Below are 22,474 nucleotides of genomic sequence, written 5' to 3' on the forward strand. Positions count from 1 at the left end.
GTTATTTATATATTACATTTTTCAAATTGTAACCCCTAATTGTCCAACAATGGGGAAATTTGTTCCTGCTGTTTGACCCATCCATTTGTTCACACAGTTAGAGTGTACAGTTGGAGGAGTGGTGGGTTGCGCCCGGGGGTTAGGTGTTCGCTCAGGGCACCAACAGTCATGGAGAGGGCAGGAGGCGAACCTCATTTATCATCCCTCACTTAATCTCTTTAGCAATTTTGAAAGCCAAAATGTACTTTGATTGCTGTTTTCATAGAACGAAAAGCCTTTTTTGGTCAAATATCAGGTGACCTGGACGCCTTTGAGTTTTAGATTGTTGGTTTTAAATAAAAGATATGTAACTCTGCCAACTTGCAAACTAATACAAAGCAGAACAAAAAAAACAAAACAAAACCACCTCCTACCAAATCTCTTAAAAGGATAACTGCTGTGTAGAAAAGGTAAATTAACATCAAGTTAGCTAGATTTTGTTAGACTGAAAATCAGCAGTGTCTTGGTGTTAAAGTCAAGTAGCAATATAACTCATAACCACTAGATGGCAACACAAGCCAAAGATTTGTTCTATTTGTAGGCAACTACATTGAGTTGTCTACGGATAGGGCGTTAAGTTTGGTTTCACAATAAATTTGAACAGTGATCATCAACAAATGTATTTCCTTTATCATTGTTACTTATCACATATCTCTCTTGTGCCTCCAAGAAAGTTGTGACTCATCAGAGAATGGAAACGGGCCTTCTGGTGGTGTCCTATGGTGTCTGGTAACAGAATGTTGTTAGTGGGGGCCTTTGAGTCCTATGGATTGAAGGGAGAGGCCTCTGTGGATCATCCCACAGATACTTGATCAGTTTCTGAGCTAGTGAATTTGGAGGCCAGGTCAACACCTTGTGCTGTTCTTCTTTTTTAGTTGTTCCTTAATGTTTTTTTGTGTGTCTGTGTCAGGCTGCATCCTGCTGGGGATGGCTGCTGCCATCAAGTGTCATTGCTATGGCGTGGGGTGTAAATAATGTCTAAGTATCCTTGTCCTGTCAGTGGTCTTAATGTTATGCCGGATCAGTGTAACTACAACAACCATCCATATATGGAAGTTTGTGGGAATAGCTTGACTCAAATATGCTAATAACCAAGATATTAGCTACAGCCTGCGTTTGTGTCTCGTGAGTTTTTTAATTTTGCTTCTTCTGAACTGACCCAGCTGAACGCAGCAGACGGCTTCACAAGATGTCTGAATCACTCAGCCTGCTTTTCTGTTGTTTTTCTGTGTTTTTTTCTTCTTTTTTTTTTCACTCACTGGCTGCCTGCTTCTGAACAGTGGTTCTCCTGCCAACGCACACACACTCTTACTTACTCACACAGATAAATATCCCATTCTTTGTGATGATAACCACAACCCCGCAATCCTAACAACGCCCATTCCTTAATTCTTGTGGCCCTCCAACCACTGTAACCATCGGAAAATGTGGCCTGAACTTTTTCTTATAAAAAGGTACACGTATTCAGCGCACCCTTCTAAAAGCAATTATTCAAACTGGTCTTTTTAACTATAAAACGATGGTGTCTATAGAATCGCTAAGATAAAACATAACTGAACCATAAATATATGCATGGTTATCTATACTAGTTAGTATGCATTAGATATACAAGAATATCCCTATTAAACAAAACTGACTATATTCTGTATTCTGTGGTCTTTTTCCCAGTTTTAAACTGTGGAATCATTTAGATTTATATGGCCTTGTTGAGGCTCTAAAGCTGAACCTGTGGCCTTAATGAATTTAACTGATCATGTAACGATTGTGTAGAGTGATGCGACAAGCACAGACATAAGACCTGCTTATGTGATTTTAGCCTGAGAAATGCTCTTCTTCAGTCATTTCACTAGGGGGAGACAGAGAACCACAATAGAGTTTGGGTAACTCATAATGTGTCTTTCACTTCTTGGTACCTATTCTGGTAGTCAAAGTCCTGTCTGAAGATACTTGTTGGTCTATCTGAAGGGTTAAAAAAATCACTGCGATGTTATTCAGTATTTTTCTGGACATTTATAAATGTGTCTGTGAGTCCCTCAGGCCTATCCCCGTTGATTTCTATTGATGAAAGATATTATTTCATTATTATTATTATTATTTAGATAAAACGAAAGCTCAGAAATACACAATACAATTCCTTTGTTTTTGCTCAAACAGTAGCACGATACCCATTTTTGGGGGATGTTTGTCAGCCATGGATTGACAGACATTTGGCACACTAGTTTTACAGCAAGTGTATGATGTTGAAGGAAGAAATACTATTTTTAATAGTATCAGAAACCTGGATTCCAATGCAGTAATTGCTCTGTAGTGTTGTTGGGGCTGGACTGAAATTGCATACAAAAATAATACACATAAATAAAATAGAGTATATATAGCTAGTCTTATTTTAAGTCAGAATTCAAGATTCTTCCCTGAGTGAATAGATCTGCTCTTTGGGACTTTAAGCATAATGTTTCAAGCCAGTGTTAGGTGTCACAGTGTTTTTGTTTGTTTTTTTAAATATTTTTAGTCACCTCTTTAAGCTGTATGCTAAATACAAAACCTGGGAACAAATGGGATTTCAAAGGGATCGGGCTCAGTGGTTTTGTGCTTTCACGTCCCACTCTGACGGTATGCTATTGTCATTAGCTAAGATTTCCTAAGTGTTTTCCACCGTGGCGTCTGGGAAGTAGGTGGGCTGCTGCGCACACTGAGCAGTTTAAGAACATCAGGGTAATTGCAGACACTGTTCCTCGTCTTTTTCCTCCATGCTGTTTCTGCTACCTGGCTTTGATGTCTTTATGAGTGTAAGTGATCCTTTTTTTATGGCGTCCATCTAACTGTCTTCCCTTTGTCTTGTCTTTGCCTCTGAGCAGACCATGGCGGAGTACAGCTCTCTGCTCAGCGACCTGTCTGAAAACATCACCAACGAGGATTTGGAGCAGCTTAAGTCGGCCTGCAAGGAGGACATCCCCGAAGACCAGAGCAACAACATCACCTCCTCCAAGGAGTGGTTCAGCTACCTGGAGAAGAACGACAAGCTGGCCCAGGGTGAGAGATCATACCGCTTAAATCTTTATCGTTACCTCTTCACATTTGGCATGTGTTTGGCAAGTGATGTCTGATATTAGCTTGAGGTCTTGAACATGAACAAACCGTCTGACTTGCAGATAACCTTTCGTACATCGAGCACATCTTTGAGATTTCGCGGCGACCGGACCTGCTGACGAGGGTGATCGAGTACCGCACGACTGTGCTGAAGATTTCTGAGGATGACGAGATCGACACCAAGCTCACGCGCATCCCCTCAGCCAAGAAATACAAAGGTAACGCATCCCATAGGTCTAACATATAAAACATCACCTGGCAAAACCCTAGGTACACTAGTGGAGCAGTGTCAGAAAGGTGGTAATCCAACTATACGATCATTTTGGTGGATGCAGGTTTGTTGTTGATTGAAGTGAATTGAATCACTGAATTAGTGTGAAAATAGAAAATAGAATAATAGAAATGTGTCAGTGCACCCCAATAGTGAAATAAGTTACACACCAAAGCCGGTCAAGTTCTGCCCTCTAGTGACAAAAGAAAAGAGCTGCCTGGTTACCTTCTCTGCCTCCTGTTTGCTGCCAAAACCTTGTACCTTACAAGGGAAATATAGTTTCATACTCAGGTTTATCCTGGATCTGAGATAAGGAATTAAGTTTTATTTCTTACTTCTAGTTTTACCTTTAATCTTGTTTAATTTTGTACTTCAACTTTAGTTTTGTAACTTTCCCCCATGTCATATTAATATTAGCTTGATGTCTTTCCTGCTGTTGTTTCAAGGCTCCCTGTGTTTTTGTCTTTCTCATCCCAGTGAGCACTTTGTGCATCCTGTATGAGACATGTTCTATAAATAAAAATTGGATTCATTCTAAAATCAAAAATTTATAGCATGAAGCTTTTGACTAAAATTAGACTTGGTCAAAAAATACAATGAAAGTAATTTAATTTCATTCTTAACAGGTTTATAGCGTGGTACACAAAAAGCCCTGGGTGAATATTATACAGCTCACCTGTTTATAGCATACCAAGATAATTAGGCTTATCCCTTTTGACCATTTTTTTGAATTAGCCAAAGGTAGGCGGAGTCAGGAAGCCTTTGAGTGACGCCATAAAGGTTTCATCTATTTTCATAAACGGTCTTTGAAAGTACAGTGTTCATGATATCTCTCTCTCTGTGTATTTCTTTTTTTGGCCCCGCCTCCCCACTGGTAAAATAAGACATCATCCGCCAGCCATCTGAAGATGAGATCATCAAGCTGGCCCCTCCGCCCAAAAAAGTGTGAGACGACCCCCAGCCCTGATCTTTGCACCTTGATTTCGTCACCCCTGGCACTCCAATCAACCGACCGACCATTTCTGACCGACCCCATCCCTCCTCCACCGCACCCCTCTCACACACGTGCACCCACAACCTTCCTCCCTGCAGCCCCACATGCCCGTGACGCAGTACCGCGCAGGCCGACACCCTCAGAGCAACCAATCAGACCGTAGCGACGCAGCCTGTTCCCAAAGTCAGACGAGATGGGAAGACAAACAGACACTGCAAGAAGAAATCTGAAGAGTGTGTGTGGTGAGGAGAGCGCCACCTCGATTCTGAGTGGGTCAGTTGATAATGAGTGTTACTGTGATACTGTGTTTATGCAACCGTCTGTGTGTGTGACTTGACTTGTTAGTCAAGGTTGGTACATTGCAACCTATATTCACCAACCAGGAGCGAGGCAGACATTACAAACCCCACCTCCAAATGATATAATGAAATGAAATGGCTATTTTTTAAGAAATTCTTACAAGTAACCCTCATAGTAATTCTGATGCATTGTATGTCGTGTACAGTGATACATAACTATGACTAACATTACTCAGCAATGCTTAAATGTCCTCCTGTTTCTCTCACCTATTTTGAATGTGCAATATAGCCAAAATATAGAAACTATTAACTAAAACTATGAAAGTAAAATACATAGTTTACAGGACCAACGATCCATTTAAAAACAAAACCGCAGCTAACACAGTAGAAAATCTAAACAAGTCTAAATTTCCACTTCATTGCTGATAGTGCTTTTGTGTGTTGCTGCATAATTGTTCAGGTATGTTAGTAACGTGAAAGAAATAGTATTGAAGCCACACTCATGTCTGCACTCAGAGGGTTAGCTTTAGCATTGACGGGATAACAGCTAGCCTGGCTGTAGCCTCATTTGTTTCTCCTGATATTTCGTAAATAAGAATAAATAAGATTTAACTTGGTGGATGTTGTAGATTCACCCTAACTTTGTGTAATCAGTGAAGCTACCTGTTCAGATTAAATAAATGAGATGGTGGTAAGGTGGATTTTTATTTTTATTTTTGACAGATTTATGCTAGCAGTTTCCCCTTTATGATAAGCTAAGCTAACGTACCTGCCTGCAGAAAACAATCTTCTCATCAAACTTTCTAGAACAAAAGCTAAATAAACACGTTCCTGTTGCATTTATGACACTCTGACATGATAATAATTTTATTCTGTTTAAAGTTTTTTTTTTAATGCCCTATTTAAATGGTCAGTTGCACAGGAAACAACGATAATTGGCGCATTTGTAATGTGAACATTATACTTAGCTTTAGCATGGACAGGGGGAACAGCTAGCCCGGCAATAGCGTCAGCGTATGCTCTGGTTATTTCGTGCAGATTAAATAAATGAGATGCCGGTATAGGTGGATTTTGTTTCTTGGCTGTTTTCCCCACGTAATGAGCTAAGGTAAACTAACCCAATGCTGACAGCTCTGTTTTTTCTTATTTAATGGGATGCTGGAAAATGGATATTGTTGACAGAGTCATTGCAGCAGTTTTTTTTTACTAATGATAAGCTAAGCTAATTTAACTAATTGCAGACATGAGTGCGGTAATAATCTTCGCATCAGACTCTCAGAAAACAAAAAAAAATAGAAAAAAATATGTTTGCTCACATGTCTAGCTATTCATTTCATAGTTAGTTCAGAGTGAAAAAAAGTTACCATTTACCATGAAGTCATTCTGTTTAAAACGTTGAGTCAAACTTAAAGGACGAGACAGTCTCTATTCCTCAGCTTGAGATTCTACATGCATTCCCTTTACTCTGACATAGATAATTATATCATGTTTCTAGAGGATAAAAAAGTCAAATATTCTAGAGGAAGATATTTAAAATAGATTTTCGCAGGAAAAGCCAATATTTGCCTTTAGCTCATAGCAAGAGATATTTAAAGAAAATATTTAGATTTACTTACAGAAGTTCCCTGTCCTTAGATTTTTTTATGATGGGCACCAGTTAGTGTGAAAGTCTTTAGTATGAGCTGCAGACATGTAAATATACAAATAATATATTAAAAGAAAAATGTAGTTAAAATAATATATTGACCTGCAGCTTTATATTTTGTTGCAAGGACATTGGCCCGGACAGCAAATTTCCTCTGCACGTGCAGTTTTACATCTGTCTGGCAACTAAAGACTCTCATGCTAACTATGTCTAATCCGAAACAAACTGAGAACAAAAACTAACTTTGGGCTATATTAGAAAATATAAAAATATATTTTGAGATGGTATTGGCTATAATATTTACTGTGCAAAAATATTGCATGATATATAAAAATATGGAAACTAAACCTTTTTTTTTATCCCTTTGTCTCCATTTCATTTGTTGCATAGAGAATAACTGACAAGTATGTAATTACCTTTTGAATGAAAAAAAAAAAGCCTCAGATCAAAGTGCAGGATGGTAGAAAACACGAGAAGAAAGAGAACACACAGCACGTGATACCAAAACACGTTCTTAATAAATACTACATTAGATTACAGTAGATTGTGACGCTGAACTCTAATGCACACAGCAGCTCATAACCCTCTGACTATGCCATTCCTGCCATGCACCGACACAATACCTAGCAAGACTGTTGAAACTAAACTATAATAACTGCTCTTTTGAACACTGTGTATCTTTTTCCCCGCGATGAAGCCTTAGCAGACTTTGCGTTCGCCCCAAAAAGTTTTTAGAACTGTGAGAGGTCTTCGTGTGGAGCGGAGGAAGGCGTACGCGCACGTCTAGTCAATCAAAATGGCTCTCACTTTTTAAAGAGACCAGCTTTTATTCCGAAAATTTGCTAAGGACTTCAGTGTTGGTGTGTACACAATGTCTGTGGTCTGTTTCTGCACCCGTCTTTGTTGTCCTCAAAGCTGTAGGATCAAAAAGAATGAGGCAACAGTATAAAAATTTGTCAGTGTATGACTAGTTATTGAGCCCCGCTCCGCTGCTTCCCCACTACGTTCCCCTTTGCCGCCGCTCTCCCCTCCCCACCCCAGTGCCAACGACCAAGACTTTTATTTTGATCGCAGTTGTTGGGATCACTTGTTTTCTTTTTCGTATTGCTCGACGTGTATTGTAGTGTTGGACTGATTTGTATCCTATGCATTTATGTCTGTAGGAAAACTCTGCACTGTAACATATCCTCCCAAAAATCACTTAATCTTACGAACTGAGCTCTTTAACCGTGTCGGGGCGTTTGCCAAGATCCTGATGTTCTTGTATTCAGTTTGCATGATGCTGGATGGAGTGACACTTACAAAAGTGTGCGGTTTCAGGAAAGAAATAAGTGCTTGTTACCCAATATTCATTGTTTGAAACTGGGGGAAATAAACAACTAGACCAACTATACTGTTCAACTCACATTCTGCTCTTTTGAAAGCAAAGTCTTAACATTTAGTAGTTTAATCAGTGCAATAGTTTGCATCATACATCCAGTTAATAAAGGCTTGATCAAGCTTTTTATAATACTTAGAAATAGCTCACCCTTAAATACTTGAACACTATTATATAAAAGTTAACTGAACTGAATCTGTTCTTGTTGGAGTCCTCCACAGAGTGGCCTACCAGCCGCTTCCGGACTTAAATATATCAACACATACCAAGTTGATTGACTGAAAATACGTGCACACATTCACGGCGCCCAGAGGATGGATCACGAAGATTTCAGTGATCCCCTGAGTTTTCTTAACCTCGATTCATAGCTGTTTGAGCAACTATGAAATGTATCACCATCCACTCTGGGTGGATTTTAATAACTCTGGTGGTTTGCCTTATTTTATATTTATTTTATATAAATAGGGCCATCATGTGGATCAAAGTTTTGTTCATTCCCACAAACCCAAGATATCAATTGGTGTTTAGCAAAGATCTGAAAATGTGCCAAACTGTAGTTGACCACAGCATCAGCCAGTAAGGAATTGGGTCGTTCAAATTCAACTGCAAGATGAGCATAGTGATCATAAGGCCCATCCTGACACATGCACGGATCTTTTCAGGTGGTTTATATATAACAGTGTTGAAGTTTCTCCTCAGTGTCCAGACCAGCCTGCGCTAGGCCAGACCCCAAGTGAAGCGGTGGCTGCCCTCCTACAACTTTAGCCTATTAAACACAGAGTGGGACCACTGCATCAATCACAAAGCCAAACCAGGAGCATTTTATCAGGCAAAGGGAGGCAGATGAGCTCACTGCTATGACCTGTGGGTAATGGTCTTTCCCAGTGTTAAAATGGATGCAGTCATTGCCCATGAATGTTGGATTGCCACTTATGATTCCTGTGAAGAGCTTTGGTAATTTAACACACCAAAACTTTTTCTTTGCAAAACTCAGCATGCGTTTCCATTATAGTAGACAAACAAACAAACAAAAAAATACATATATATATATATATATATCAGCAAAGGAGGATTGGGGCCACTGAAATTATTTTTGTTCCTTTTTATTTGAAGTGCTTCTTGAAAAGCAGCTTGTGAATTGTGACGTATGTGACCAAGGGACTTTTTTTTTATTTTAGTTTTTCTCACTTTAAGAATTTCAGTAGAAATTCACGAGGCAATGGACTTAGCAAATGAGTGGTAGTTTTAGAAAAAATCCAACTGCCTGATGTTATAGAAGCTCCTGATTAAAGCTTAAGTTAAATCAGTTAATAACGTTAATCACTGTCATCATCGAAATGTGGCTGTGCTGCAACTTTTTTTTGTGTGTCCCCTCCCCAACTTCTTCCTTCCTACTTGTCTGAAGTCAAGTCCCATGATTGTTCACACGTGGCACAGTCCATCTGGCTTCATCACCTGGCAGATTATGTCTGGCATTGCTTAGCTGTTTCCTCTGTAGCCACCGGCACATAATATATTAACATATCATCACGAATGATGTCAAATTTGGATTTCTTTTCATGTACCCAGTACATATCAACTTATTAAATGCTGCAAAAGTATAAGCCAACTAACATACACACGTATTTGTGGTAAATACATAATTGTAACCAATTCATGAGTGTCGATGAAGAGGCAGACATTTTGTGAAGGTATTCAGCATGTAATGTTAACAGTCAATTCAAATTCAAACAAGTAATGTTTTTGCTTAGGGACTGTGGTTTTGCTTTTGCTGTTTGTTTTTTTGTTGTTGTTTTTTTTTTTCATTTTATTATGCTGTAAATATGTATTTTGAATATATATCACTTGTTTGTTTTTAAATTGATTAATTTATTTAATGCCTATATATTCTTGTTTTTACATGTCCCGACTTTGTTTTACTCATTTCAAACAAATCAAGGGGATGAAACATTGTTCTTAGCTTATACCATGCATCGATACTTTCTAATTTATGTTATTCTCTTCTTTTGTGTTTGTTGTTTCGACTTTGGGTGATGGTTTTTACAGGAAAAAAAAAAAAAGAAGCGATACTCATTTAATTGTATTTACTGATATGTGACATATTACGTTTTACTGTGTCGTATTTGATCAGACGTGTTGTGGTCACTGCTTGTAACATGATTTTATTCAGAGAGTTTCCAAATCATGACAAAAGAAGAAAGCAGTCACAAGAGTCTGCCATCTTGTTCGTAGAGACATGTTGTCACTTGCACGTTGCACCAAGAACAAGACATTTTAAGAGAGTCTTAAAATGTAAGGCTGGGTAGGTGCATGTACAAAATCATGAATGGATTTTTGTTTTACCAGAGTGGTATTTTCTAATTACACTCGCTGAGAAAAAAAAAAAAAAAAAAAAAAAAACATTGTGGAAAAACAGGAAACTGATAACCATCATCAGCTCAATACACAGTCAGACTACGGAAGCCCAAAGTGTTCAGTATTACATGAATAAAATACATAATTGTAAAAGAAATTGTAACAAGGATTAATTGTCTAAAATAATCTTTTACGCAAATGTGTAACACAAAACCTCCTCAACTGCTACTGCAATTAGCCACTTAGCTCATTTTAGCTACAGTAATGTCAAAGTAATTCTTATTCAACGGTCTTGTGGTAGATCCTCCAAACAGATGGACTCAGTAACTTTTAATTTACTTCAATAACATGCTACACATCTATCCAGATTTACAGCTAGTAGTAGTGGTGGGCCTAACCACAAGGTTCTAGCTAACACTGCTAAACAACCAAGCTTCTTAGGAAGCTAGCATGTAGGTAGCATGTGCTGCCTTGTTTGGCTAATTGAAAGGTTAGTTACTGTGCATGTGTTCATATTGAGCTTCATTACTTCAGTTAGAATATATTTGTTATTGTTTTGCTCTAGCTGATACAAGCTAAATTGCTAAATCTTGTAGCAGTCTTTGATTTTATTAGCTTATGAACAGCAGAATTGAGTTTTTATTAAAAACAAAATAATTTAATAATGTTGTTGAATTGAGTTGATATTCTTATTTATTCTTTAACGTAAGGTAAAGATAGTTTAATATTAAACACTTGAGGCTCCGTACTTTTATTTGCTATTTGTTTAATGAACAAAGGATGAAGTGATAGATTGAGGCGCTAATGTCATGAGTGCTGGGCAGAGTAGTGTGAAGTAGTGAGGAATAGTTTTAGGGGTTTGTAGCTGTGAAAGATAAAATGTAGACGTGTGAGCAGAGCAAAATATGTAGGTTCATAGTTTGGGAAGTGTTTTCACATCTACATGTAGTTGCAGTGTACTATTCTGAATGTGGCACAAGAATGCTGTACAATGGTGAGATGGAGTTGATAATAGGGTTACTGTTAACGTTGGGAATGCTGAATGTCTGAAGTTGCGCAACGATGAGTTATTTTCTGTCTTTAACTACCACGGGAAGCTTGTTACGTATTATTTATACAGTTGTACGTTCCTCAGTATTGTGCAAGCTTTTTAACCACATGCACTTAACCACGTTTCTGTTGAGCTGCGCTGCAAAAAAAAAAAAAAAAAAAAACTGTGTTTTTCTTTTCTTTGTGACAAATAAAGTTTACATTTCTTGCGTTAAAAAGCAAGCTTTCACATCATAGATAAAAGTGCCAAGTGGATTCAGTTGCAAACTACTGGGGTGTGGTGGGCTTGAAAATCATGACGTTCTCGAAATTTAGCAACTTGCCAAGATGTTTGTGGTGAACAATCGTTTCTTCGGACGGTCACATCGACATGTGTGGCCAGACCAGAGCTTCTTCTGAGGTGTTTGTGTTTTGCGGTAGCAGACTATAGAGGCTGTGTTGAAGTGACGTGCATCATATGATCATTCTAACCGGAGTGGTGTGATCTGTGACAGTGGGTGCAGGGTTAACTAAAAACATTCCTTTGTGTTGTGGTTTAGGTTTTGTAAGCATCTGACAATTTGAGCTAGCATGCAGGGCTGTGTAGGTGTGAGGAAGGTTTTGCAGGCAGCAATTGAAAAGTCTAATTATGTTTCAGTGCTCTATGAATTATCTCAATACTCTTGGCGGTGGATGGTCTTTGAAATACTAACGTAGTGACAGACAAAATTCGTTTTTGATTTGAAATTCTTCATTTTCTGCTGTTAACTCGATTATTGGCAGTTGTGTTCAATGAGTTCAGGCGGAAAGCATTCACAAGAACAGCTATGAATTCAAACATTTTCACTGATGTAACCTTGCTGCGTTTCATTCTGAGATTTGCCTTGTGTGTCACTGCCTTGAGAGTCAGTCAGTGGAATGTTTCCTCTCATCTTCTGCTAGTCTGTTGTTTCGTAAAGTGTATACGGTAGTTCTTTAATGGTGTAGCAAGTGACAGATGTGGTTGTTTCACAGAGTCCAACATGTCCATCGTGTTACTTATGGCTAAATGTGACAATGTGGATTTACACCTGTTAGATATTGTACACAGTCAGAAAGGTTTGAGATGGTAAACTGATCCAGTTTTGTCCCAGCGACAATAAAACAAAATAGGTTTTGAGGGTGTGACGTTGCTCAACAATGCAATGAGTGTCATTACATCCATTCTATTTTCACATTCAGCTCACACCATAACCTGGCTGGGTGCCACGGGCTCAATGCTGTTAGAAACTTTTGCTAAGGTGGAACAAGTACTTCAGGATTTCTATTGCAGTGACTGCAACAAAACATGGTCTGAGGTATTCAAACTAATATAAAGGTGTGGCTTTTTGTCATGATTTAAATGAGACTGTACTGAAATTATGCCATTTTGTCATTGTGCTAAAATGAATATAAATATTATATATTAAAATATATTTGCTAACCTAACCTGTGGTCCCTGGTGTTTTCTGTCAAAGTCATTTGGCTTTTTTGACAAAGCATTTACAATAAAAAAATGTATTACAAGTAATTTTTTGATTTGTTAGCATTTGTACCATGCAGTCAGCAACATTTTATTCTCTTTATTCTTCTTGAATGGTTTTAGCTGAGGAATTTGGTATGGTCTGCCTTACATCATTTAAAATGGTTTTAGCCCTGATGATATTGGGGTAATATGCATTTTTAATGTTACTGGTGGCAAACAGTATAAGTTCTTTCTAGTTTCTTTCATGGTCTGGTGGTTTTGTAAACTGTCCTCTCTTAGGTCTCATATTAACTTTTGAGATATGTTCTGCACATATTTTGTTGTAAAAATACACACATGTTTTGTGTGTGTGTATTAGAGTAGTTTGAAAAACCATACACAGTTATCACTTTATTTATCATAGCTACTCTCCCTCCTTTTGAGACATGTCGAAGTCCATGACTCAATAAAACAACAGAGTTAATAGACTGTTGGGGTACTTGCCCTCCCTGAAGGTCGATTTGTTCACACTTTGTTCACAACATGACCTGAACTCAAAGCACAAAGGTTGATAATACAACAGAAGGAAAATGTCATTTCTAGTTCAATGGTGAAACCAGTAATTAAATCATACAGCTTTGCATGTTCTGTGAGAACTCAATGACTATTTCCAGTTGATAACAGACTTATCATCCTATCATTTGAAATTTGCAAGCCATGTGTCTGTTCATAGTACAGTTTTGCATGATCCCAAATAACAAAGGAACACTGTCCCCTTGACTACATACATTCGGAGTGATAAAATCTTATTCTCCTTCTGCATGTAGCAACAGATCAACACTACTTAAGTTTAACACTCCTCTCTGTATATGTGGGTTATATTTTCTGTGGTCATGATCTGATCCTCTGTCTGTGTGCATGTGATCATCACTGTGCATGTGCGTGAGTGCATGACCTGTTGTTGGGGTGGTCAGTCCTGCTGATACTCCACCATCGTGGCCTCAACGAGGGAAGCTTCCAGATCGCCCTGTCTGCCTCCTCCCCGTCCTCCTCGTCCCCGCCAGCCACCACACCCACGCCAGCCTCCCTGTATTTTAACTCTGCTTTACTCAGGTGACTTGGATGATGGGTCAGCAGTATATGTCCTGGCCCTCCACAGCAGTAGCTGCAGAAACCTCCAATTTCACTGTAAAAAGTCTCAGCAGAGGGAAAGGGAACAAAAATCATCATGACTCTGCTCATCCATTCAATGAGAGGCCTGAAATGCTGGCGCCTCTTCGTTTCCTTGACAAATCCACATGCGTTCTAGTTCTGCTTTCCATCGGTGCTAAACTCATTTGAGTTTAGTGTTATAGTTTTGTCAAGTCCCGTCAGATCTGGATATGAATGTCATGCTCTGTGCAGCATTACTTCCCTGATTGCTGGTGGCTGCTCCTCCTTCTCCTCCTTATTTAACACTTGAGGTGTTAAATACAACATCAGAGTTTAGAGTGAGAAGTTCTGAGTTATTATTTAAACGTTTACACTTTGTTTGGGGTTTGATTTAGTGACACTTCCTTTTTACACTCAGTTTTTACAACAACTATTTATTGACTGAGAGTTAATTATTATGGATTAACTCTACCCAAAGTACAATTAACTCTACTAGTGTATGTCTAGTTTAACACAAATTATTCATCTCTTCTCAGTTTGCTGTGTAGCTTAATTTTCACAAAAAATATGATTGATACTTCCAACCTCATCACTATCATGAGACTTCATTCTTGTTGGTTACATGAGTGTTAGTAAATTTGATTATATAATTATTGGTTCTACACATGCAACACATCTAAGTGTTTAATGTTAATATCCTCACTTGTAAGTAGAATCTAAGAGATCTCTACTAGTTTCTCTACTAGCATCAGGCTCCTAATCAGATGTTTGGACACATAGGTAAAGAGTCAGGTTTCAGGCAAAAACAGTGTTCGTTTATTCAGTCCAAAATAAAAAAACAAAAAACAGACAGAGGTACAAAATCACTGGGCTGTCTCAGAAGAAGAAAAACAGAAATTAGCTTATATACCCAGGGTGGAGGGAGACACAGGTGGAACACATACAAGCACTTAATGCTTTGGAGTCCACATTTTGTGCTGTGCTAATAAAGTATAAGTCTCGCCCCTTCAGTTGACACCACAGAACCTTTGCTGTTGTTGGGATTATTTTTTATTTAGATGTGTGCTAACTGGCAGTACCCGTGTTGTGTGTCCTTGTGTTCTTTTCACTTCCTGTTTTATTTTGAAGTTTGGTCTCATGCCCGTCTTCCTGTCAAGATTCCCACCTTGGTGATTGAACTGCCTGCCCCAGTGTTGTTTTGTCATTCACAGTTACACAGGTTTCGTACAGATATGGAATCACGCCCATCTGTGGCTTTATAAACTCCACTTATCTTTCACGGTACACCACATAGTTACAAGTCACCACTACGGAGATATCAAATCTTAACAAGAGACATCTGTATGATATGGAAAAAGGTAAGATCATTCTGTTTTTGTCTGTAAACATCATGTAGAAGTTTTACAGCATGTCTGTTCTACACTTAATGCTGTAAATGTTTATCTTCACACAGAGAGTGCCATACACAGTTACATTAAACTCATGCCATGCAGTGATGTGTATTTAATATGTGTATCACTTTAAATAAAGTGAATTTAAACTGACAATCTACAAAGATTCTAATTTACGATGTCAGAAAGGAAACGTACCATTCCTTTCAGATACCACTGTAGAGTGTTATTTTAGAGAAGATATGTAGTCAGTTATGAAGTGATTTATTGATCCAATTATGTCAAGTTTTATAAAAGGAGACTGCTCCAGTTCATTTTGTGCTAACAGCCAGTCTCATGATTCAATCAATTCTATGTATCCACTGAGTGACTTTACTTTAATGCTATAATGTGTACACTATTACACTCCTCTCTTCTTGCATGAGTAAAACTACAGGAAACCTTCTGATGAATTCTCAGTTTCTATTTTACAACAATTTCCATAACAGATACTACCAGTTTAATCCACCTCTGATGGAACCTGACAAACAGGTTAGCCTTTAAATCTGTGAGAAAGGAATGCATTGTTAGGTTTCCACACAAAGATAACTTTACTTGCATTATGATTCAAATAGTTGTTTATGTGTTTGTGCAATGTAAACTGGTAATGAAAACCAAGTCAGTTAATAGTAGTAGTAATGCTGTACTGTACCGTACACGGCTCAACGTATTCAGTAAAACTTGACAGCAGAGTTAAACTCTTTCTGTCACATTCCATACATTTTCATTACCAGCTTCTTCCTGATGTTTTAGCATGCGTCATTCAGTTTAAAAGTGTAAAACAATAGCCCCTATTTTTTTTTAATTCTTGATTTACGTGAAATAAATATACACAGTGAAATTAAAATCATGCCATGCAGCGATCTTTAGTTGATATATTGGAATGCCCTTGAATAATTGTCTTTGTCTCTATTTGCATTTCCAAGATGAAGTTACTCAATCATTAGCCTTGATAGCTTCTACAGTAGCCTCTGTGTTCTCATGACGTACAGTTGATGTTACAACCTGAACACCATCCATTAAGTCTTCACAAGTCCCAGTTGAAGACAGCAAAGGTCTGTGGTGTCCACTGAAGAGATGGGACTTATACTCTTTATTAGCACAATACAAAATGACAGACTTTCCTGACAGGAATGGAATCACTCAGGTAGGGAATCACACCCATCAGTGGCTTTATAAACTCCACTTATCTTTCAGGGCATACCACATAGTTACAAATCACCAATACAGAGATATCAAATCTTTACAAGACTTCAGAGACATCTGTATCATATGGAAAAAGGTAAGGTATTTTTCTGTCTATACACAACATGTAATAGGAAGACAGAATTAGATCTGTGGTGATCACTGTAGGGGCGGGACTTATACTCTCTATTAGCAAAGTACAAAATGACCTTTTCTGTTTTTTAATGTTTATTAAGGACACTGACAACCTGAGATGGCAAACGGACCAGCCCTGTCCACTGTTGACGGTGGGGAAATATATGTGGGCAGGACATTCAGAGATTCCTTCTCATCGTTAGATGTTCTTCATGCAAATGAGTTTGAAGGAGAGTTATATGATCCAAACTTTGTTGAGGAAAGACAGGCAAACTTTTACAGAGGAGCTCCCCCCAACTGGTTAAACTTTCACTTTAGTGAACAGGCAGCGTCAAATGGCACTGGAACCCCTTTCATTAAACGAGATGGATATCAAGCGCTCAAGGAAGAAATTCAGGAAAAAGCAAAGTTCCCTGGAATATCAGCTGTTAAACTGTTTCACCAACCAGGATGTGGAGGAACTACAACAGCCATGCATGTGCTGTGGGACTTGAGGAAAACCTTGAGGTGTGCTGTTTTAAGAGGTTCAGCCCCAGACATTACAAATGTTGCCAAAGATGTGGTCCTTCTTTTCACAGCAGGAAATCAAGGCCACCAGAACACCGTGTTACTGTTACTGGATGATGAGCAGATCTTGGATGATCTCCAACACAGCATTATGATGATGATAACTGCTCAACAGAAGTTAGTCACCTACAGGCCTGTGGTGGTTTTACTCAGCTGTGTGAGAAAAGATGCAGTTCTAGAGAGTGACCATGTCGTACTACAGAAGGTACTCTCAGACAAAGAGAAGCAACAATTCAATGAGAAAAAGGAAGAACTTAGCAGAAGATACGGTGAAAGATGCAAACTATTTCATGGTTTTAACATATTGCAAACAAATTTCTCCCAGGATTACATCGAAAAGGCATGTGAGATATTTATCACAATCAGGAAAACAAATAAACCACTGAAGACTCAGCTTGCTGCCTTCCTATCCCTTCTGAATGCCTATGTCCCAGGTTCATATCTCCTGGAGTCTCAGTGCAGAGACTTCCTCAAACACCATGACAACATCGATCGATACCTTTCACTGGAACACCTAATGAAGCCTTTTACTCACCTCATCGTCACCTTCCAGCAAGATATAAGATCTGAAAGAATTGTCCGCATGGTTCACCCTTTGATAGCACAGTGTTGTATTGATATGATGGACAAAGCAGGAGTGACTAGAAGTGACACAGCAAGAAACTTCTTGACCTGTTTTTGCAAAGATGAGGTTCCTCCGTGGTTGCTTGGTTTTGTCAAAGACATGCTAACCAAAAGAGTAATGAAAAAAGAAGAAAATCCCAACATTAAAGAGGATAAAGAAAGGTTTTCTAGGCTGATTCTTGACATTCAAAAGATGGAGGGAGAACCACAGAGTGCATCAGTTTTAAAGATGGCATCAAAGAGATTTGATCAAAATGCTTTTTTTCCACAAGCACTTGCTCGTTTTTATTACATCGAACTCAAAGACTACAATCTGGCAGAAACGTGGGCAAAGACAGCAAAACAAAGAGATCCCCAAAGTTCATTTGTTGCTGATACACTGGGCCAAGTCCATAAGAACCACCTGAATAACAATGCGCCTTCTACCCAACTCGAAATCTTGCAACTGGCCGAAAAGGCAATTGCAGCATTCAAACATGAAGAGGAACTTGCTGAGAAGGAAGCTGAGGTAAAACTGAACAATGATCACCAAACTAAAGTCTCACATCTTTATAACTCCAGAGGACAGTTTGGTTACCTTCAGGTTTGCAATGCTCTGTATGACAAACTTGTAGAAGAAAACATAACATGGAGAGAAGTTCTCACGAAGAAAGTGTCTATGATCTCTGTCTTGGAATCACTTGGACACAAGAAACTCTACAGATTTAACACTCTAATAAACAGCCTGAGAGATGAGGTAGAGAGAAAATGTGATTTTTTTGATAAATATCTGACTTACTCAAAGCTTAGCATGGAGAAAGAGGATCCTGAATACATTACTAGAGACACCTTGGACTGCTACAGGAATTATGTTGGAGAGTCACCACCAACGCGAGAAGGTGCTGTGGGAGTACTGTCCTGTCTTGACAGAGAATACACTAAATCAGAGCTAAAGGAAATCATAACGCGGTATGGAGAAATCTGTTCAAGCAAAGATTCAGGAACAGCTCTCAACTTCCCTCTGAAATGTAGGTTGCCAAAGGGATTTGGAGAGAAAATGCCGATGAGTCCAAAGGATCCACCTGAGCAGCACATGTTAGCCCTCCTCCTGTACTGGCCTGACAAAGAAGAGAAATGTACCTTTGACCTGAATCAGTTAATTCAGCAAATGCATCAGTCTTATGAACATACATACAAGAAATACTTTTGTTCAAGGTATCTTCGCCCTCTGTTTTTCATTGGAAAAGGACCAGATCAGAACCTAATTGTTCACAGAAAAGTTCTCGAACAACTGTGTGAGCAAAGTCAGAAAACTGTACCAGATTGGAGCAACACCTGGAAGAATGAGCATATTTTCAAAAATCCCCGGGTCCAGGAGCACCTTCTCACTGTTGAAGGGGTGGTACGAAACTACAGAGTGTATGCAACTGTTGGTGACACAGAGATCGAGGTGAATGTCAACCTGCAAAACAGCCTCTGGAAACCACGGCAAGTGTTCTTCTACCTTGGATTTACCATCAGAGGTCCTGTGGCCTTTCGCATCCAGACCAAAAACTGAACACAATGGTAAGATACTGTTTCTTAACCATCATTAGATATATACATGGCAGAAAATTAAAGCAATTCTTGAATCTTAAAGCTAATTTAAATTGGTCTGTCATTTAAATCCGTTCATTCTCAATGAAAAGGTACTATAATTCTTCTAAATTAATTTTTTTTTTCACTCATGCAATATCTTACAACCTGTTTTTTAAGAATAATGATGATACTGGTGATCCCATGATTTATAACACCAATGTGAGATTAACATTTTGGATTAAAGAAAGATCAAAAGGTTTAAGTTTGTTCATACTATCATCCTCAACTTTACATTGACAAACATAAGCCAGATGAAATATTTTGTACCATTTATTTAACTGCAACATTGACATTGTTTATTTTCTCCTCAGTGTCCAGACCAGTCTGCGCTAGGCCAGACCCCAAGTGAAGCGGTGGCTGCCCTCCTACAGCTTTAGCCTATTAAACACACAGTGGGACCATGGCATCAATCACAAACCAGGAGCATTTTATCAGGCAAAGGGAGGCAGATGTACTCACAGAATTTTGGGATTTAATTTTTGTTTTTCTGTTTTGTTTCTTTTTATTTCAAGTGCTTCTTGAACATCAGCTTGAGAATGCTGTTGTATGTGACCAAGTGACTTTTATTTTACTTTTTCTCTCTTAAAGTTTTAGAAGGCAGTGGACTCACTGTGTTAGCAAATGTATGGTAGTTTGGAAGTAGCTGTTTGACAAACTTACAACTGCTTGATGTTAGTTTTTTATTATTTTTTTCGAACTAATCAATGGGATGATACCATTGGTACCATTGTTAGCTAATACGATGCATCGATATGTTCTAGTTCATGTTATTCTTTTATGTTTTTTCAGCTCTGGGTGATGTATTTCACAAATTAAAAGAAGATATTCATATAATTGTATTAACTGAAATGTGACATACTATGTCGTATTTGATCAGACGTGTCTCTGCTTTTTTTTTTTTTTTCTCATTAAAAAAGGGCATTTCGTGCGGGATTCGAATCAGGGCCACCTGCAGTGAGGACTGTAGTCTTAGTACATGGGACAGGTGCCCTACTCACTGAGCAACACACCACCCAGAGTTGTGACCACTACTTGTAACATGATTTTATTCAGACTTTCAAAAGCGGAAAGCCGTCATAAAAATCTGTCATTTTCTTCATATGAGACATGCTGTCGCTTGCACATTGCACCAAAATCATGAAACGTTGACCCATAATTTGTGGATTGTAGCCTTATAAAACAAATTTCAGAATGTGTGTGTATATATATATAGAGTTTGTTTCTTTGTTTGTTTTACCAGAGTGGTAATTTCTAATTACACTCACTGAAAATCCTTTATCCTATGGGGAAAATGCAACTGATAACCATCATTGGATAGGTAAGCATCAATATTACATGAATAAATATGCAATTGAAAAATAAATATTAACTAGAATGAATTGGTTCAAATAATCTCCTGCACAAATGACTCAGTAACTTTTTATTTACTTCAATAAAGCTACACATGCTACACATCTATCCAGTTTTACAGTTAGCAGTAGAGGTGGGCTTATTGAGTTTAATTAGTTCAATTAGAAAACATTTGTCATTGTTTTGCCCTTGCTAATATAAGCTAAATTGCTAAATCTTGTAGCAGATGATGATTTTGTTAGCTTATGAATGGCAGAATTTTTTATTTTTTTTTATTTTTAATGTACTGGTTTTTAATGTAAAAGTCTTTTAATATCAAACACTTGAGGCTCTCTACTTTTATTTATTTTCCAATTGTTTAATGAACAAAGGAGGAAGTGATAGATTGAGACGCTATTGTCATGAGTGCTGGGTAGAGTAGTGTTAAGTAGTGAAAAATAATTTTAGGGGTAAGACAAAATGTAGACATGTGAGTGGAGCAAAATATGTAGGTTCATACTTTCACATCTACATTTAGTTACAGCGCACTTTTTTGAATGTTGCAGAAGAATGCTGTACAATGGTGAGATGCAGTTGACAAAAGGGTTACTGGTAACGTTGGGAATGCTGAATGTTTTGTTAATCAATTCAGACGAAGTTGTGCAGTGATGAATTATTTTTAGTCTTTTTAACTACCACAGGAAGATTGTTACGCATTGTTTATACAGTTATACGTTCTGCAAGACAATTAGAGCTAGCATGCACGGGTGTGTAGGTGTGAGGTTTTTGCAGAGGTGTCAGACAGCAATTGAAATGTCTAATTATGTTTCAGTACTCTATATTACATCTATAAATATATATCTCAATGGTGGATGGACTTTGAAATACTAACAAAATAACAGAAAAGAATGAAAGAAAATTCATTTTTGATTTGTACTTAAATCATGCCAGTTTGTCATTGTGCTAAAATGAATATAAATATTATGTATTAAAATAAATATGTTAACCCAACCTGTGGTCCCTGGTGGTTTCTGTCAAAGTCATTTGGCTTTTTTGACAAAGTATTTACAAGAGTGGGGCTCCAATGTCAAAGTGAAAGTATATTCATACGATGATGCTTAATTAAACATCATTAATATAAAATACTTGAATTCATAAGTATTTTTGCACTTTTGGCCACCTTTGTGTGGGGATGTCTCAATCAGACACCTGGATGCTGCAATTTTAGGAAAACTGTCCAGTTTCACAGGGATCATGTGTCAACAGCCCTTTTTAGATTCAGCCACAAATGTTCTATTCAATCAATTTCTGGGCTTTGACTTTCCCTGAATATTTTGAGTAATGTTGGGCTGGACAATAAATCTTCTCCCACATCATAGTTCTTTTTTCAGACATACTTGGATTGTCCTCCAGGATTTCCAGTTATGTTTGCTCCATTCACTATAACTTCCACTTTTAAAAGTTGTCCAGGGCCTGCTGTAGAAGAGCATCTCCACAACATCATGCTCCAACCCAAACCCAAAGGTGGGAATAGTGCGTTTGTGGGAATGTCCATCACAAACGCACATATAATTGTCTTGTCTGGTGACCAAACAGCACCATGACGCCATTTTGGTCTATTCAAGCCAACCTTGGAGTTTATCACATGCTTTTGGGGGATCTCTGATAGAAATGTAATATGCCTTTGCCTGAAGAGCGTGTAAAGTCTTTTTCATCTCAACACCTAAAGATCTATACTCCATCCTGAGTAGTTATAGATGTCTTGGTGGTCTCCCTCACTAGTTTTATTCCTACACAGTCACTGGGTTTGTGAGGATGTCCTCTCTAAGCAGAATTCTATTTTAAACCAATAGAA

The 22,474-nt window shown here is 38.1% G+C and overlaps 2 protein-coding genes across 2 annotated transcripts in view; both read left to right on the forward strand.

The window, feature by feature from the left end:
* LOC125003994 (astrocytic phosphoprotein PEA-15) overlaps positions 1-12,564 on the forward strand; it is a 49,783-nt gene extending 37,219 nt beyond the window's left edge. The window contains exons 2-4 of the mRNA XM_047578295.1: positions 2,895-3,069; positions 3,189-3,344; positions 4,282-12,564. Coding sequence (XP_047434251.1) covers positions 2,898-3,069; positions 3,189-3,344; positions 4,282-4,346 — 393 coding nt within the window. The 5' untranslated portion in view covers positions 2,895-2,897 and the 3' untranslated portion in view covers positions 4,347-12,564. The remainder of the gene's footprint in view (positions 1-2,894; positions 3,070-3,188; positions 3,345-4,281) is intronic.
* Positions 12,565-14,669: 2,105 nt separating this feature from the next.
* LOC124999863 (sterile alpha motif domain-containing protein 9-like) lies at positions 14,670-21,630 on the forward strand. Its single transcript, XM_047575096.1, has 4 exons — positions 14,670-15,090; positions 16,360-16,444; positions 16,584-19,218; positions 19,602-21,630. The coding sequence occupies exon 3, from the start codon at positions 16,601-16,603 to the stop codon at positions 19,208-19,210; it is 2,610 nt and encodes an 869-aa protein (XP_047431052.1). The 5' UTR covers positions 14,670-15,090; positions 16,360-16,444; positions 16,584-16,600; the 3' UTR covers positions 19,211-19,218; positions 19,602-21,630.
* Positions 21,631-22,474: the final 844 nt, after the last annotated feature.

Source organism: Mugil cephalus, chromosome 1, assembly GCF_022458985.1.
Source record: "Mugil cephalus isolate CIBA_MC_2020 chromosome 1, CIBA_Mcephalus_1.1, whole genome shotgun sequence".
Lineage (NCBI taxonomy): Eukaryota > Metazoa > Chordata > Actinopteri > Mugiliformes > Mugilidae > Mugil > Mugil cephalus.

Bases quoted from the DNA above. Each gene is read 5' to 3' on its own strand.
- LOC124999863 (XM_047575096.1), top strand. From the start codon at position 16,601: ATGGCAAACGGACCAGCCCTGTCCACTGTTGACGGTGGGGAAATATAT.